This window comes from Diabrotica virgifera, chromosome 3, assembly GCF_917563875.1.
Source record: "Diabrotica virgifera virgifera chromosome 3, PGI_DIABVI_V3a".
Classification (NCBI taxonomy): Eukaryota; Metazoa; Arthropoda; class Insecta; order Coleoptera; family Chrysomelidae; genus Diabrotica; species Diabrotica virgifera.
The window spans coordinates 245,384,112-245,401,096 of NC_065445.1; the positions used below are offsets into that span (position 1 = coordinate 245,384,112).

At 31.4% G+C, this 16,985-nt stretch overlaps 1 protein-coding gene across 1 annotated transcript in view; it reads left to right on the forward strand.

The window, feature by feature from the left end:
- The window catches only part of LOC114328681 (MOB kinase activator-like 3), a 36,348-nt gene extending 19,363 nt beyond the window's left edge, over window positions 1-16,985 (forward strand). Inside the window, exon 4 of the mRNA XM_028277601.2 lies at window positions 2,338-16,985. Coding sequence (XP_028133402.1) covers window positions 2,338-2,466 — 129 coding nt within the window. The 3' untranslated portion in view covers window positions 2,467-16,985. The remainder of the gene's footprint in view (window positions 1-2,337) is intronic.

A 16,985-nucleotide genomic window follows, 5' to 3' on the forward strand; every position in this document is an offset into this window, starting at 1 on the left:
ACAGTGTGTCCAAAAAAAAATTCGAATTAAATTAATTAACACAAAAAGAAGAATGTATGTAATTTATTTAATTCACAATACATTTTACTGCTGTCAGAAAACATAAAAAATGTTTATTTGACAAATAAACACAGCTTTTCGCTTAAATTAAATGTTCAAACTACCAAGAGGCAGGTGAGTGGCATCTTGAACATTGAATTTAAGTGAAAAGCTATGTTTATTTGTCAAATGAACATTCTTTCTGTTTACTGATAGTAGCAAAATGTATTTTGAATTAAATAAATTACATATACATTCCCATTTTTGTGTCAATTAATTTAATTAAAAAAAAATTGGACACCCTGTATATTATGTTAATATTTATATTACTGAATAGAGAATTTCATAACCGTTCAAATGAGCTACTATCATATACGAGTATATGCCAAAAAATTGTAATTTAAAAATAAAAACCGACCTGTTTCGGATTTTTTTTTCCAAAAGCGCTTATTCACGAAATAATAAATTTATTCCATTTGGCTTGGCCACACTGTATGTACATATGAATATTGATATTTAAAAAAATGTTTTCATAAAATATGCTGCTTTTTCCTACTCCGATTATTTATGGATTAGTCTGGTCGTATTAGACTTTACTTTTTATTGTTATTTGTATTATTTATTATCACTACACTATACGAAATCCGGGTGTTATCAAACAATTCATCCACTATCTTGTCATAATACTTAATACAAATATGCCATCTTATTTGAAATTTATATTAAACTATCGTAATATATCTACCTATATAGTTTCTCAGCGATAAAACTATTTTCTTGGCTTCCTTTAAATCCGGTTATTTTAAAAAGACTGACATTATTTCAGGACGAACACTAAAATCATACATTATCATAGTTTTTTAAACAGAAATTAAGACAAACTGTGAAATAAACATTTTTAATTTCTCCTATTTGTTCATTAATCTAAGAAAAAAAATATCTCGCTCTTCTTGTCTCCTAACGTTACTATGACAGAGTATGTAGCTATTATGTGAAAAGCATTTAGTGAATTTCTTATTATTTCTTATATTTGACTATTATAAGTAAAAAAAATTACTACGAATGTTATATTTTACATTCATTATTATGTTTTTGAGCTCGGCTCGGCTCGGCTCGAACTATTCGAGCCGAGCCGGCACGAGCCACGAGCTCAACCTGCAAGCTCGAAGTTCAAGCCGAGCTTCTATCTCGAGCTCACACCAATAAAAGTTTTTTTTTCGAATTATTAACTCTAGCAACAGCAACATGGCCTGCCGACTTTCATTTAAGCGTTGTAATTATTTTAACAAAGGGCCGGCGTAGCGCAGGTGGTAGTGTGCTTGCCTCGCATGCCGGTGGTCCTGAGTTCAAATCCTACCGCCGGCAAGAACAACTAGACATTTTTAAAATGTTTATAGGCCCCAGGTCGACTCAGCCTGAATAAAATGAGTACCTTGGGTAAAACCAGGGGTAATAATAGGCGGTTGAAGCGTAGCACTGGCCCTGTTACCTTCCTTGTATACCGTAGTCCCTAGATATAGCAGACTACCCTGCTATACTCCCAAAGCCGCGTGCGGTATAAAACGGGAGACTATTATTAATTAGTTTAACAGTGTCCGTAAGACCAGTTTTTTAGAGAATATATTCAACATTTACCTCTCCATTGCTCTCTGTGCCACTTGTATTGTATTTATTACTTTTCTGGTAAAGGCCAATGCTTCTGCTTCATGCGTTAGAACTGGGAGTACACATTGATCAAAGATCTTTCTTTTTAAGCATATGGGACTATCTGATCTAAAGACTTCCGTTGGTTTTCCGTAAACTGTCCATGTTATACTTATTATCCTTTTTAACTCTGTCGTTTGCTTGTCTCTTCCTAATTTAATCTCGTGGCCCAGATACTTATAGGTATACACTTATACAATTTACGTGCCACACTTTAAAATGTTTTTGGCCAGTAAAAGGTTGGTCATGTATTGTGTTTTATAAAAGTTAATTTTAAGATCCACTCGTGCACAAGAGCTCTGAAGGTCTTAAAGAAGTGGCATGCATGATCTACCTGGTCTAAAATAAGGACTATGTGGTCTGTAAAACTCAAGTTGTTCATAAAATTATTGTTTCTCATAATACTCTGCCAAAGTAAAAAGGCGACTGATCGCCAATGTTCTGGAAGGACAAGACAAGACATGTTTAGGAGAGATGGTGTCTACAGTCTCCTTGCCTTATATGCTTTTCCAAGAGAAAACATATAGCTTATCTTAATTATTGACTCTTCTGTTGTTGTAGAATAAGTTCAATTTTAACTTAACTTTGTTTTAGGAAGCCCACGTGAACACATGTTACAAGCATTTCTACTACTTCGTGACGGAATTTGAACTAATTAATAGAAAAGAACTAGAACCGTTAGCAGAAATGGCTCAAAGGATTTGCAAAGATCCTCCTACTTAATATCAGCCAGATAGTGACAATAAGTAAATATTTATTATCTTAACTAATATTAACAATGCTCAAAGATCTATCGGGAATATTAATTATACATCTTGTGTTTCGATGTGATGATGATGATGTAGAAAATATACAAGAACTATTGGGTATTTTTATGAATGTGCTCTTGTATATTTTTTAATGCTGATGTCTTTACGCATGAGCAATAAAGATTTTTAAAAGTTTGTTCGCGTAGCGAATCTCTGATAGCCTTGGGGTATCAGATAGCTTTTGGGTTTTTGTACTTATAAAGTTTCTTTCATTTTTTAACAGCATCATTGGCGCCCTTATTAACAGTATGTTCAGTAATTTTGCGGTTCGGTAAGAAAAACACAATTTTATGGTTTGAAACACAGTTCATTATTCAGTATAGTCTTCCTCAACATCAATACACTTGTTCCAGCGAGATTCCAATTTATGAATTCCATTCCTGAAGTGGAAGGGCTGCAAAATACGCTTCCACGGCTATTATACCCTCATCATTTGTTGAAAAATGCTTTCCACGCATGAATTTTTTTCGATATTGAAACAGGTGGAAGTCGCTAGGGACCAAATGTAGTGAATACAGTGGATGGTTCAACAATTTGCAAAATGCTCATATGACACGGTGCATTGTCCTGATGAAAAAGGATGTTTTTCTTCTGCAGACCGGGTCTTCTTTCACGAATTTTTTCCCTCAGCTGGTCTAAAAGGTTACAATAATATTAGGTTATTGACTATGTTCAAAATAAGAGAGCTAAAAGGAACTGCAACGTTAACGGGATTTTATTGTCTCATATGGTCAATGGACCTCTAAATTTGAAAAAACCGCGAAGTGCTACCATTTAAAGGAGTGCGTTTTTGAGTAAGGGGTGAATTAGTCCCTAGGCACAGGGTGAATTAGGGTGAGTTCTATGCACTTTTGGTACAACCACGTCTACAGGAAAATTGTTCCAGGTTAAATTTACTGTCGAAGTATTACATTTTTAAGTGCAAAATATCTTTTTTTGCAAAAATATACTCAAAACAAAAGCAAGAAAAAAACACGAAAAAAAGCAATTTTGTTTTTTGCCCCATAACTTTTTTCCACAGGGACATAGGTATATAGTATTTTTACTACAAAAACGTTATTACGTAGGTCAAAATTTTTGACGTAAGAGAACTGTCAAAACATTAGAATGTGACTTTTCATTATTGCCGTGTTTATAATAAACATAGCAATAATGAAAAGTCACATTCTAATATTTTGACAGTTCTCTTACGTCAAAAATTTTGACCTACGTAATAACGTTTTTGTAGTAAAAATACTATAGGCATTGCTTTAGCGAAAAATAACTTCCCTCCTTCCTATTTAACATGACGTTCGGCAGAAGTCTCTAGGATCTATAGTTTCCGAAACAGGATTTTTCAAAGTACGCCGCTCACAGCATTTTTGGGCCATTTCCCCCATTATTTCGCAAACATTGTTCTGTAACTTTTTTCAACGCATTTCTAGGTATATGCAATGGTACATTTAGTAGAAATAAAAGTCTTGTCTTTAAAATGGTCTATTGCTATTGTATAAGGCTGTGCGACTACTTTTAGCAAGTTATGCTTTTTCAAGGTATTTTTTATGATTATTTTTAAAAAATTTCATTATGATCTTGTACATAATATACATTGTGAAATAGAGAAAAGCATATTTTCTTTACTTTAAAATGGTGTATTGCAAAAAATTCTAGGACCATTTTTAAAGAAGATATCCGTAGGATATCCAAGTGTATCCGTAATTTGAGAAAAATTTTAAATTCTTTTATTTTTTTCATATAGAAGAATATAATTGCATATTATAACATAACTTTTAATTCCAAATATCTTTTCTTAATAACACTTTTCGATATTGTGAAATATAAAGGTACTTTACTCTTGAGCGAAATTCATATTTTTTAACATACCTCGTACAATATTGATAAAATTTTATATCTGATGATTGCATCTTAGGTTTTAGAGTATGCAGAGCATTTTATAAAGAATAACTTTTTTGCATAAAGTTAATAATAAAAAAGTTTTCCATATAGTTTCGACTTAGTGGGACCTATTACATGTGTATATGTCACACTTTGAAAAAGCATATCTTGTTTAAAAATAGGCCTAGAATTTTTTACAATACACCGTTGTAAAGTAAAGAAAATAAGGTTTCTTTTTTATTGTACAACGTATATACCTAAATATACAATAAAAAAGTTATAATGAGAAATTTAAAAATAATCGTAAAATATATCAAAAATCATTAAAAGTAAAAATTTTGAAAAACAATATCTTGCTTAAAAACAGTCATACGGCCTTCTGCAGTAGATCATTTTCAAGGTAATTGACTTTTCTTCATATTAAATGTAGCATTGCATATACCTAAATCTGCTCAGAAAAAAATTACAGAACAATCTTTGCGAAGTAACAAGGAAAATGTCCCAAAATCGCTGTAAGTGGCGAACTTTGAAAAATCATATTTTGGAAACTCTGGATCATAGGGACTTCTAACAAACGGCATTTTAAAGAAGAAGGATGGAGGTTTTTTCTGTGAAGCAATGCCTATACCTATATCCCCGTGGAAAAAAGTTATGGGGTAAAAACAAAATTGCTATCTATCGTGATTTTTTCTTGCTTTTCTTTTGAATATATTTTTGTAAAAAAATACGTTTGACTTTAAAATCTGACAATTCGATAGTAAATTTAACCTTAAACAATTTTGCTGTAGACGTGTTTGCATCAAAAGTGCATAGAACTCACCTTAATTCACCCTGTGCCTAGGGACTAATTCACCCCTTTCTCAAAAACGCACCCCTTTAAATGGTAGCACTCAGCGGTTTTTTCATAGTTAGAGGTCCATTGACTATATGAAACAATAAAACCCCGTTAACGTTGTAGTTCCATTCTAAAATACATAATCAATAGCCTATATTCAGAATTTATTATTTTAATAGTTTGTAAGTAATCTACAAACATAATTCCTTTCAAATCCCAAAAAACTGATGCTAATACCTTCTTGGCCGGTTTCTGGACACGAACGAACTCATTTCGAAGTTAAGATCCAGGCTCACACCACTCACTAGCTTCTTCTTTTGATTCAGTATCATGGTTATAGACGCAATTCTCGTACTTAGTGATGGATCGACGAACAAAATCTACTTTATCCTTTCGAAAACGCTTTAAATGTTGCTGAGAAAGTCGCATTCGAATGGGTATTTGTTACATTGTTTGTTAGCGAATGCGGCACCCATTGTGACCACAGCTTTTTGGAACCTAATACTTCAGTCAAAATATTGCTTACACTGCCCAACAAGACAACACTGCCAAGAGCTTCTACTAAATCTTTTTCAGTCACTAGATGATTTCCCAGTACGATATCCAGTATTTGTTCTACGACTTCTGGTGTTGTTTCTGTTTTTGGACGTCCTTGACGTTGATTGTCTTCAAGGCTTGCACCCATCTTTCTACTAATTTCAAGAACCCATCTTTCTACTGTACTGATTGAAGGCGAAGAGTCCTTATACACTTTCAACATTCGTTCATAAATTTCCTTTGCTTTTAAACCTTCCAAAAATAAAAATTCGATCACTGCACGATACTTGATTTTTTCCAATGTAAAAAAATACTGTGACACTTCGTTACTAAAGGGCTTGTAAACAAATAATGAATTGACAGATTGAAATGAAACTTCACATATGTTCATATGTAGAGTGTACCAATATAACAAAATAAAATTAAGTCAGTACCAACCCCCTCTGTTATCGAACCGCAAACTTACTCAACAGCCAACTATGTAGTTCTGTTTTCTAGCTTTATAATTTTGGTTGTACATTTTTATAATTTCCTTGAAATATGTCAATTTTTATATGTATTAGGTATCCAAGGTTACAAATATATGCAATAATAGTGTATTTAGGTATATGTAACACCATTTTTATTAAAAAATAGTTCATTGAGATGATTAGCAGCCTTATCACTTCTCTCTTTGTATGTGTCCTTAATATTGGACATATGCGTTAAAAAAGGAATTACAATTAGCCTAATTTTTTGTCTATATTCCCTTTGTAAAAATCAACTTGAAATCCTTGGTAGGCATAATAGGCCTGGATCCCGCGTACCAAAAAAAAACGTATTAATAGCAAGCTGAAAATTTGTTAATAGCTTAACGGTGTCTAGTTGGACAAACTTTGATGTACAGCAACACTGAAACAGGAGAAGTTTTAATTGTGGAACAGGTTACAGGTTTGGCAAGTCAGATACGAAAACGCTCCATTTATTTTGTCGGACAGAACTTCTAATTGATTTTTTACCCTTTCATTATTCTCTCATGCAAAAATCAGCCTGCTATTTATCACCAATATAATTCCTGTCATTTGACATGTTCCATGTGTCGGACTTATTAAAATGCCCGGTTGATGATAAATATAACAGTCTGATTTTTGCATGACAGTTTAATGAAAGGGTAACAAATCAATTGTAAGTTCTGTCGGACAAAATACATGTGACGTTTTCGTGGTCTGACGTTCCAAATTTTTAACCTGTTCCACAATTAAAACTTTCCCTGTTCCATTGTTCCCATACATCAAAGTTTGTCCGAGTAAACACCATTAAGCTATTAACAAATTGTCAGCTTGCTATTAATAAACTTTTTTTGGTACGCGGGACCCTGGCATATAAAAAACAGCTGAAAAATTAGGTTTACTATACAAAACCTAGATAAAATTTTATGGAACCAATACATTTAGCGTCTCGTAGGCTGCCCGATGAGATGTCTTTTTTATCGGTCCTCCTATATTGACATAGCGTTCCTTCTCGTTTCTATTAAGGTATATTTACTTAAATCCTTATTTAGTTTAAATCTAATTGATTTAAAATTAACTGAAATTAAATTCATTTGAATTTAATTAAGTAAATTAACCAACCTACGTCAAAAATGAATTTGTCACATTAAAATAATTTAATTAAATTTAAGTTAAATTAAGTTCTTATTTAATTTTTTTCATTTATTTAATTTCTTATTTTCTAAGATTAGCATTAAACTTAAGGCTATATTCTTTTTTGTTGCGTATAATTATTTTCAGGGCCCATCATCTAATCACAAAACAGATCAAATAAATTTAAGTTTTTCTAGAAGGGCATTGTTGTAGCTGTACCTAAACAAATAAAACCTCCAAATATTATCGTGTAATCAAAATTTTCGCGGATATTCTAAAATCCTATACTGAAGTTCACATTCAGATGGCAGCGTTACGGAGATACGCCTGTGGTTTCTATATGGCAGAAATAACTACAATGTTGTCAAAGTTTTTAATCTACGTTATGGGCCGGCTCCTATAAAAGAATAGGGAACTTGCATAAAATTTTAAATTCGAAAAAAATGTTATAAATCACAACAGAACATAATTTAGAACCTGTATCAAAGATAAAAAAGTTTTGTTTGTTTTTCGTTTGGCCCCTAAAGACGACTAAAAATTCAACTTATACCAGCCACCCCAAAACGCGTCGTGACGTCACAACGTTGTATGTTTACATTCTACACCAATTGTATATATAATTTTAAATTAGACATTATAAACGTCAGTAAAAAATACAGTTATGTGACGTTAAAAGTGTTTTTGATCGTTTGAACTATTCATAGAAAATTTGTACTTTTACAAAATGGTTTTATTTTCAATAGTAAACCTTCTTTCCTTTCCTTCAAAAACTGTATCAAACTCCAATCTCAACAAACTGGTATATATTATACGATAAATGTCATTAGAATATAAATATTTTTCCTTTATTCCCCGACGACGACCTGGCCAAATACCCAAGTAGGTGGAGGCCAATAAACTAAAGAAGGAGAAGAAGAATATACCTAAATATAACGCTGTGTCTAGATACACGCTAACGTGTACGCAAATAAAAAAGTTAGAGTGTCAGAGTGTTGGAATTTGTTTTTTTTTTGTAAAGAGATTTCTTATTTTTTATTTGTTTAGTGTTTGTTTTTAAATTAACTATGCAGTGTGGACAATTATTTAGTTGTTTTAATGAGTTTAACAACATTTTAAAACAGTATGAAAAAGTTAAGAGACTATAAATTAATATATATTTTTTTAGTTATAAGTGAAATAGTATTACCGTCCAAAATTAAAATAAAAGGAAGACCTAAAGCTTTCACAATAATAATTAACTTGTTCTCAAGCTATTTCCCTGTGGCATTTTTGTAATCAACTATTCTAAATGGAAACTAAGCCACAATTTAACTAAAAAAATTATTTTATTATCGTTTCGATGTCTAAATCGGACGTCGTTGTCAAAATACAAAATATTATTAAATTAAACAAATGTTGCTTAGTAAAAAATTTTTTCTAATAATTTATTTAATCGGACTAATTTTTGTATTTTGACAATGACATCCGATTTGGACGTCGAAACGTTAATAAAATCATTTTTTTTAGTTAAATTGTGGCTTATTTCCCATTTAGAATAGTTGATTATAATAATTAACTTACGTATAAAAATTACTTTAACAATATTTTGTACGTGTCATGTCAACAAAATACATATATTTATTTTGCTAACCTAAATATATACTTTTATATATACATTGATTTATTACAATTAAGTTTGAAACATCTGAATAGTTCTGCTTCCCTTCCCTTAACAAATATTTTTCTACCAAACAAACACTAAATATATCAAATTAGCATGTACCAAAATATACAGTTACTGCGCACGCTAAATAATGACGTCACTGGCTTGATGAAGTTTAATTCGCGTGTACCTAACTTTTTTATTTGCGTACACGTTAGCGTGTACCTAGACACAGCGAAATATAACCATAATAATAACTATTGTAAAACTATGTGACGTCACGGGTCGTTTGAACTATTTTAGACCGCAGAAGACTTTAAATATGTATTTCTAAGTTATTACGAGTTTTTGAAGCGTGAAATTTTGGAAATCTCATTTTTAAACAAAACTGCACATTATTATGTAATAAAAAAATGTGCAAGTTCCCTATTATAATTTGGGAAATATTTATGAATGTAAAATAGAAAAATACTACACTTTTGTGAACTTTTTTTTTTGAGTTTGGCCCTGCTTATTTTAAAAATGTAGTTTTACAATGGCAGTAGAATTGGCAACACTGTTATCCTATATCCGTACACTGCCATCTCAATGTGACTTCCACTATAATTGTTTTACTTACCTTTGTTTGAAATTTACACTGTGATTTTGTTTTAACTATATAGGTATCCCTAATTTATAGAGGTAGCGATGGGCATAAGTCTGGAAACAGAAAAAGATTTTTAGAGTTATTAAATTTGGTATTTTCCCAAAGCGCTATAAATTGTTTTATGAATTTTTCTCCAGACTCTTGTCCATCGCCGTATAAGCATTTGCTGTTGTAAATATATTACTAAAATACACCAAGAAAATATTTAGACACATGTAATACTTTAGTGATTGTTTTTAAGCTGTACGCATGCGTTCATATGTCACCTAGTTTCCGGGTTGGATCGAAAGGAGCTTTCAACCTCTTCTCTGAAGTTTTCATCAGGACCTATTCCGGGTCTTCAGTTTTCTGTCACTAGATCACTTCACTATGCTTTTTCTCATGAGGATCTTTCAGTGCGTTACAGTTTTTGGTTTTCTTTCTAACGCGTTAAATTGCATGTGACAGAAAAAAACGCACGTCGGTGATTACATTTCGTCGGTGACATTTATAACATTTATTTTAGTTGTCAATAGATGGCGCTATAATCGAAATAAAAATTATTTTCGAATTATATAATATATCTACGAATATAATCTGTACAATTTATAAGACTATACAAATCAAAGAAAATACCATTTTATAAATGCAATAAACAGAAATGATTTGTTTTTATGCCAAATTGCAAATAAATTTTGACAACTGTCAGATTTAACTAAAATGTCATGTCACTAAAATGTATATTATCACGGACTTACCTTTTTTCTATCATTTGTGACGCACTGAAAAATGCTCATGAAAAGAAGCATACCATGGTATCTATAACATATTTAATTTTAATTAAAAATGCGTTTATTTTCAATTAAAATTATGGCCCCGTGAAATATAGTAGATAACGTAGAAATTTCACAAGAAAATAGTTTCAGAACTACTTCACTAATACAATGACTTGTACTTTACACTGTACCGTTTACTTTGTAATGCTGTGTCTAGTGTTAGTGACTGTAGTAGTGAAGTGATCTGCGGAATAAGAAGACGGAGGCTCCGGAGTAGGATGAAGACTCCAAATGAAAATTAAGTGTATATGTGTTCATTTACTTAATACTTAATATATACAGTGATGAGCGCGCCAATAACCGGCAAAATAGCGCAACAGATGGGAAACACATTAAGTTTTTGAGATAAAAAGAAATGAAATTAGTGGAGGTGGGAGATTTAGCGATAAAAACCTAAAAATATATATTCTATTGTTTCCCATATTTAGACGCATCGGACGAATTTGGCAACAGCCACTGTCACAGTGACAATTTTAATTGACATACTCCTCTGATACGTCTAAAGGTGGGAAACAATAAATATAATGTATACGCTGTGAGCTCGTAGGTAGAGGGGATATTTAAAATTTCGCGAGCGCCAGTAGTGACAAATCAGTGAACGTTCGGTGGAAATTTGATATAAATGTCCAAGTGATTAATTTAAAACATTGAAATTAAAAATATTAATAGGAAAAAATATTAGTTGGCCAAATCTGTGGTGTATATGTTTACCTTAAATACACTTATAGCCCGGGAGATAGTGTCAAATTTGACCGGAGCATTTTAGCATGTCTGGTTTCTTTTTATTTAGGTAGGTGTTCCAAAGCTTATTAACAAATGATGTGTCAGCTGGCCCAAAACCGGGGATTTTAGACCAAAAAAGGTAAAATATGAAAGTTGATGGACAAACGCTACAACTTAAATGTCAAATATTTATATACGTTATTCAATACATTTGATAGCTTTGCTTACTTGGCTCCTACCTTTCACTCAGGAGATCCAGGTTCAAATCCTGACGCGGAAAATTCTTTTTGTTTTTTAAATTGACATTTTATTTTGAAAAATAATTATTTTTATAATACCACGTTTTTATTATTTTTACGAGACAATATAAAAAAATCTATTTGTCTTTTATAGAATCGCAAACTTTGCATTTTTGGTCATAATATTATGATTGATCTTAATAAGCAAATTTGTTGTACATGAACCTCTGAAGGTTCCTGAGTTGGTAAGACCAACAATCTAAGTGGAAAGGGAGACATTATTTGTTATTTTTTGGACAAACTGTTTTTTCTTAATTTTATATGTTGTAGAACCGAAAGATACAACCCTAAATTTTCACTTTTCTCTCACCAACCCCCATTTTTTAATAGCAATCTAAATATTTCCCTATTCTCTATAATACATAAAAATGAATGTTTGTCTGTACCTATGTCCCTTATGGAATCGTAAACTATGCATTTGGTAGAAAAAAGTATAGGTACGCAATATTTTTTAGTATTTTTTGGCTTTCTGGTAATTTTTAGGTATTAAACTTTCAAACATTATTTAGTTTTAAGGCGGTACGAAGTTTGCCGAGTCAGCTAGTTAATAATAAAAAAATATTCTTGGACTAGTGTGGCAAAGATTAAAAAGTATAAATCAATAATTTATGAATTTTAAATTGTAATAAAAAAGCGTCAGGTGCATCATGTACGTTGCAAAAAATGTTAGCTGGCCAAGTGTACATGCCGTGGTATTATAAAAATAACTATTTTTCAAAATAAAATGTCAATTTAAAAAACAAAAAGAATTTTCCGCGCCAGGATTTGAACCCGGATCTCCTAAGTGAAAGGTAGGAGCCAAGTAAGCAAGTCTATCAAATGTTCTGAGTAACGTATATAAATATTTGACATTTAAGTTGTAGGGTTTGTCCATCAACTTTCATATTTTACCTTTTTTGTCTAAAATCCCCGGTTTTGGGCCAGCTGACACATCATTTGTTAATAAGCTTTGGAACACCTACCCAAATAAAAAGAAAACAGCCATGCTAAAATGCTCCGGTCAAATTTGACACTACCTCCCTGGCTATTACGTTTTAAATACTGAATTTAAGTTTTTTTAATATATCGTAATATGTAATTATAAATTAATCTAAGCGCCATCTACACGATAATTGTGAAAGTATCCTAAGTAAGAAATTAATATTTCATTAATAGAACGTTTAAATGATTAGCAAAATCTTAAAAAAAAACGATTACAATTTAATTACTTTTTTGCGTTGTAAATATTAAGCGATAACGATTAAATAATAAATTTAAAGTTACCGGCGAAAGTTTCATTAGTAATCCGCCAGTAGCGACACCAGCGAAGCTCAGAGCGTATACGCTGTGAGCTCGTAGGTAGAGGGGATATTTAAAATTTCGTGAGCGCCAGTAGTGACAAATCAGTGACCGTTCGGTGGAAATTTGACATAAATGTCACAGTGATTAATTTAAAACATTGAAATTAAAAACATTAATAGGAAAAAATATTAGTTGGTCAAAGCTGTGGTGTATATTTTTACCTTAAATATACATACTTACATTTTAAATACTGAATTTAAGTTTTTTTAATATTTCGCCATATTAACCAGGCCATCGATATGTAATTATAAATTAATCTAAGCGCCATCTACACGATAATTGTGAAAGTATCCGAAAATCTTTAAAAAATCGATTACAATTTAATTACTTTTTTGCGTTGTAAATATTAAGCGATAACAATTAAATAATGAATTTAAAAATTACCGGCGAAAGTTGCATTAGTAATCCGCTAGTAGCGACACCAGCGAAGCTCAGAGCGTATATTTTTAGGTTTTTATCGCTAAATCTTCCACTTCCACTAGTTTCATTTCTTTTTATCTCACAACTTACTGTGTTCTATGTGTGTCATATTAGCAATTGTTTTTAAAAATAATGATTTACTGAATATTCTGCTTGGTGTATTTTCAAGATTACTATATTCATATTTTATAAATTAAGAATAATTTACAAATAGTATCTGAAGCCGGTATCATACAATAAGTATTGTTTTGTTTTATTTTTGCTTTTTATTGAATTAGTTGTAAGTTGACAACTATTCCGATTGGAAAATATTGTTGTATTTTTAAAAACGAATTCATATTTATTTGCGTGGATTAAGTAATTTTTGTATTTATTATTAATTTTCATTTTACATTGTTACCATTTTAATTGGAAAGCCATTTTTCTTCTTTTTGTGAAATTTTAAACGAAGTTTTTGGAAATATCGAATTCGAAGTGCAAGAATAAGGTGCACTTTTCGGGACTTACATACACACATCGGAGTAGTGTTGGTATGTTTTAATAAAAATTTAAAATTTTTAAAAATCCAAAAGCATTACGTTCAAAACGTTTTTGGACTTATCAGTCCATCATCAGTGAACCTAAAAGTAAGTAATCCCACTTAATAAAATTGAAAAAGGTGAAATTTTGACTGTTAAAAATTGAAAAGTGTAGTTAAGATTACTTACTCCCTGTCCTTGCTAAATAGCCACAATGCCAAACACTGGTTAAGTTATATGTTCCAACTACATAGTAAAAGGTATAAAAGAATTTTTCCCAAAGTGGATGCCAATGGATTACTTAAAAGCAACATGATGCTCTACTGCTTTACATTAAAATATTTTTTTAATATAAAGCAGTAGAGCATCATGAAATTTATTTTATGAAAATGATTTGAAATTTATTGTTATATGGCTTTAGTCTAAATTATTAATTGTTTACAAAATTTGTTTGTTAGATTTTGATTAGATTTATTACGTTATGAAATTTAAAACCCCATTAATTTGTTGAAATCATAAATAATCTTAAATATTATTGTAACGTTGCATATACAGATACTGTCTGTAAATGAAATAATATTCAGATGAGCAATTAAAGATGATTTATAATAATATAATTATATAGATCTATTGACTTGTTCCAGTGATTCTTACGCTTTTGCACTTCTTAGGAATGTTTTATTTAAACTACTGTACACTGTCAAATTATGTAAGGTTTTACAATCTTTCTTAAGAGCCTTATTAATATTCAATCAGCAGGGTGCTATCCGTTGGGTGGGTTGACATGGAAGGGATATGCCATGTCGACAGTGCTTCTCATGATACCATAATTTGTATGTCGTCCCCCACGGGCGATAAATTCAGTTCTTTTTAAAAGGTAAAGTTTTCAATCCTAATAGCAACTTTGCAGTTGCAGTGAAGACAAAAGGGAATAAATTCTACACTATGCAATTCACAACCCCCGTCTGCAGCTTAGTAAAGTTCCAACGGAAAATGGACCTAATTACTCTATGGGAGTAATACTAATAAAAATAAAAATGTATACCATTTTTATTCAGTTGCAATTCGAAGGCAAAACAATCTTATTTTTCACTTAGAATACAGAGCACAGTCCAGCACTCTGAATCGACGATTTTCGACTCTTATTTGAGTCTCATCGGAGAGACGTAGGCCTGCTTCTCCATACTCGAAGTGACCAACCATGAAAGCTTATCCCCACATTGCAACTGACGTGTATGCATTAGGTTGCAAGTCTATCTAGCTTGCATATTGTAGAAGTCTAGGAGGTGTCACCAAGAAAATGGACCAATAAGTTTTCAATTTAAAAATCTTTTAGTAATATTTTTAAATATTATTAATATTGCTATTAGGATTGAAAACTACTTCATCTTTCAATTGCCAGATGACGTTAGTCACCTAGTCCATTCACGTCAGTTGCGATGTGGGGGATAAACTCTCGGTGTTGGTCACTTAGAGTATGGAGCAGCAGGCCTACGTTCTCTCCGATGAGACTCCAACAAGAGTCGAAAATCGTCGATTCAGAATGCTGGCACTGCGCTCCGTATTCTAAGTGAAAAATAAGATTGTTTTGCCTTCGCATTGCAACTGAATAAAAATGGTATACATTTTTATTTTCAGTTCTTTTTCTTCACTATATTTTCTTACCTTAGTAATGAAATCCTCCCCTTCTTTTCAACCAGATCCTTTAGAAACACAAAGAATCTACATATTCCTCTTTCACTATAGTATTTACAATCCTGGTCAAAGCACAAAACCGGTTTTATTATACAAAATACAATGGTTCACAAAAGTTCCTAACCTTTGTTTGGTGAATATCACTAAAAAACTATATTTCATAGAAATTTAAGACCGAATTATGATGGTAGTATCTTACAAACACTATACTTAAGCAGAAAAAGCAGCAGAAGCAATATTTCAACTTTATAGGAATTAAAAACGGTTGAAATTGGCAAATCCTGGTTTTTCAACCTTTGTTTACAAAGTGATGATAACAATATGACAGTCGTGACGTCACACTTCGGTTGTTAGTCTTAAAATCTTCATTTTTCAGTCTGAAAATTCATAGCACAAAATTAATAGTAAAATTTTAAATAATCTCTTGTGTTTGTAAATCGCACATAAGATCGTCCTCCGCGACGTCAGAGTGTACCACGTGACCTATAATCATAGTCAGCGGATTGTTAAAGATGTGAAATTACATAAACAAAGGATTATTTCATAAAACAGTAGCAACCCGCTTAGCTAAATATTAATGAGTCTCTTAGATTACTTGTAAGTCTATAAATGTTTAAGTATTTAATACCTCTATCTCAGAGGTTCTCAATCTGTGGTACATGTACCACTGGTGGTACATATCATTATTGGCGGTGGTACACCAAAAACAGAAAAAATTAAAATAGTAGTACTTAGTAAGTATTGATAATACAATTTAAAAATATATAGGTGGTACCAAAAATAATAAAAATATCTGTAGGTGGTACATTACTCAAAAAGGTTGAGAACCGCTGCTCTATCTGGTATATGTTTCAGTTATAAAAAAGATAGTCTCTATACTTTATTCCATTACATGCCATAGGAATTGTCAACTCTTCAGTTGGGAAGACCTAGGAAAATCTAGGAATTGTCAATTCATGCCGCTCTAGATAAGACTGAAATGCTGGTCATATCAAAAATGATGTCAATTAATGTAAACGTAACCAATTGTTTATTATAAATAATAACGAAAAGTTAAGCTCAACTTTTAGTCTGCTAGGTATTACGTTGGTATTTTGGAATAAAGTATAGTGCTAGAAAACATTTTGTTTATCTTTCTTCATTGTGTTGTTTTATATAAAACTTGATCAAAGATATATCAAAAAACCTTTTAGAAATAATGTAACTCTACAAGACTTAGGATCAAATGACTGAGTGAAACGTTTTTAACAATAAAAAGGTTTCAATGTCCTAGAATACATTTTGGGAAGCCTTGCTGATTAAGTCTGAAGATAGAGTTAATACTAAAACAGTAAGTTTTGTACAAGTATCTGAATATTGTGATTTTTGATGTTCAGTTGATTAAATAAATGAACATACAGTATAAAATATGTAATAGTAAGTTTGTAATTTAATCACCTATGGATAATAAATAGCTTACAAAAAT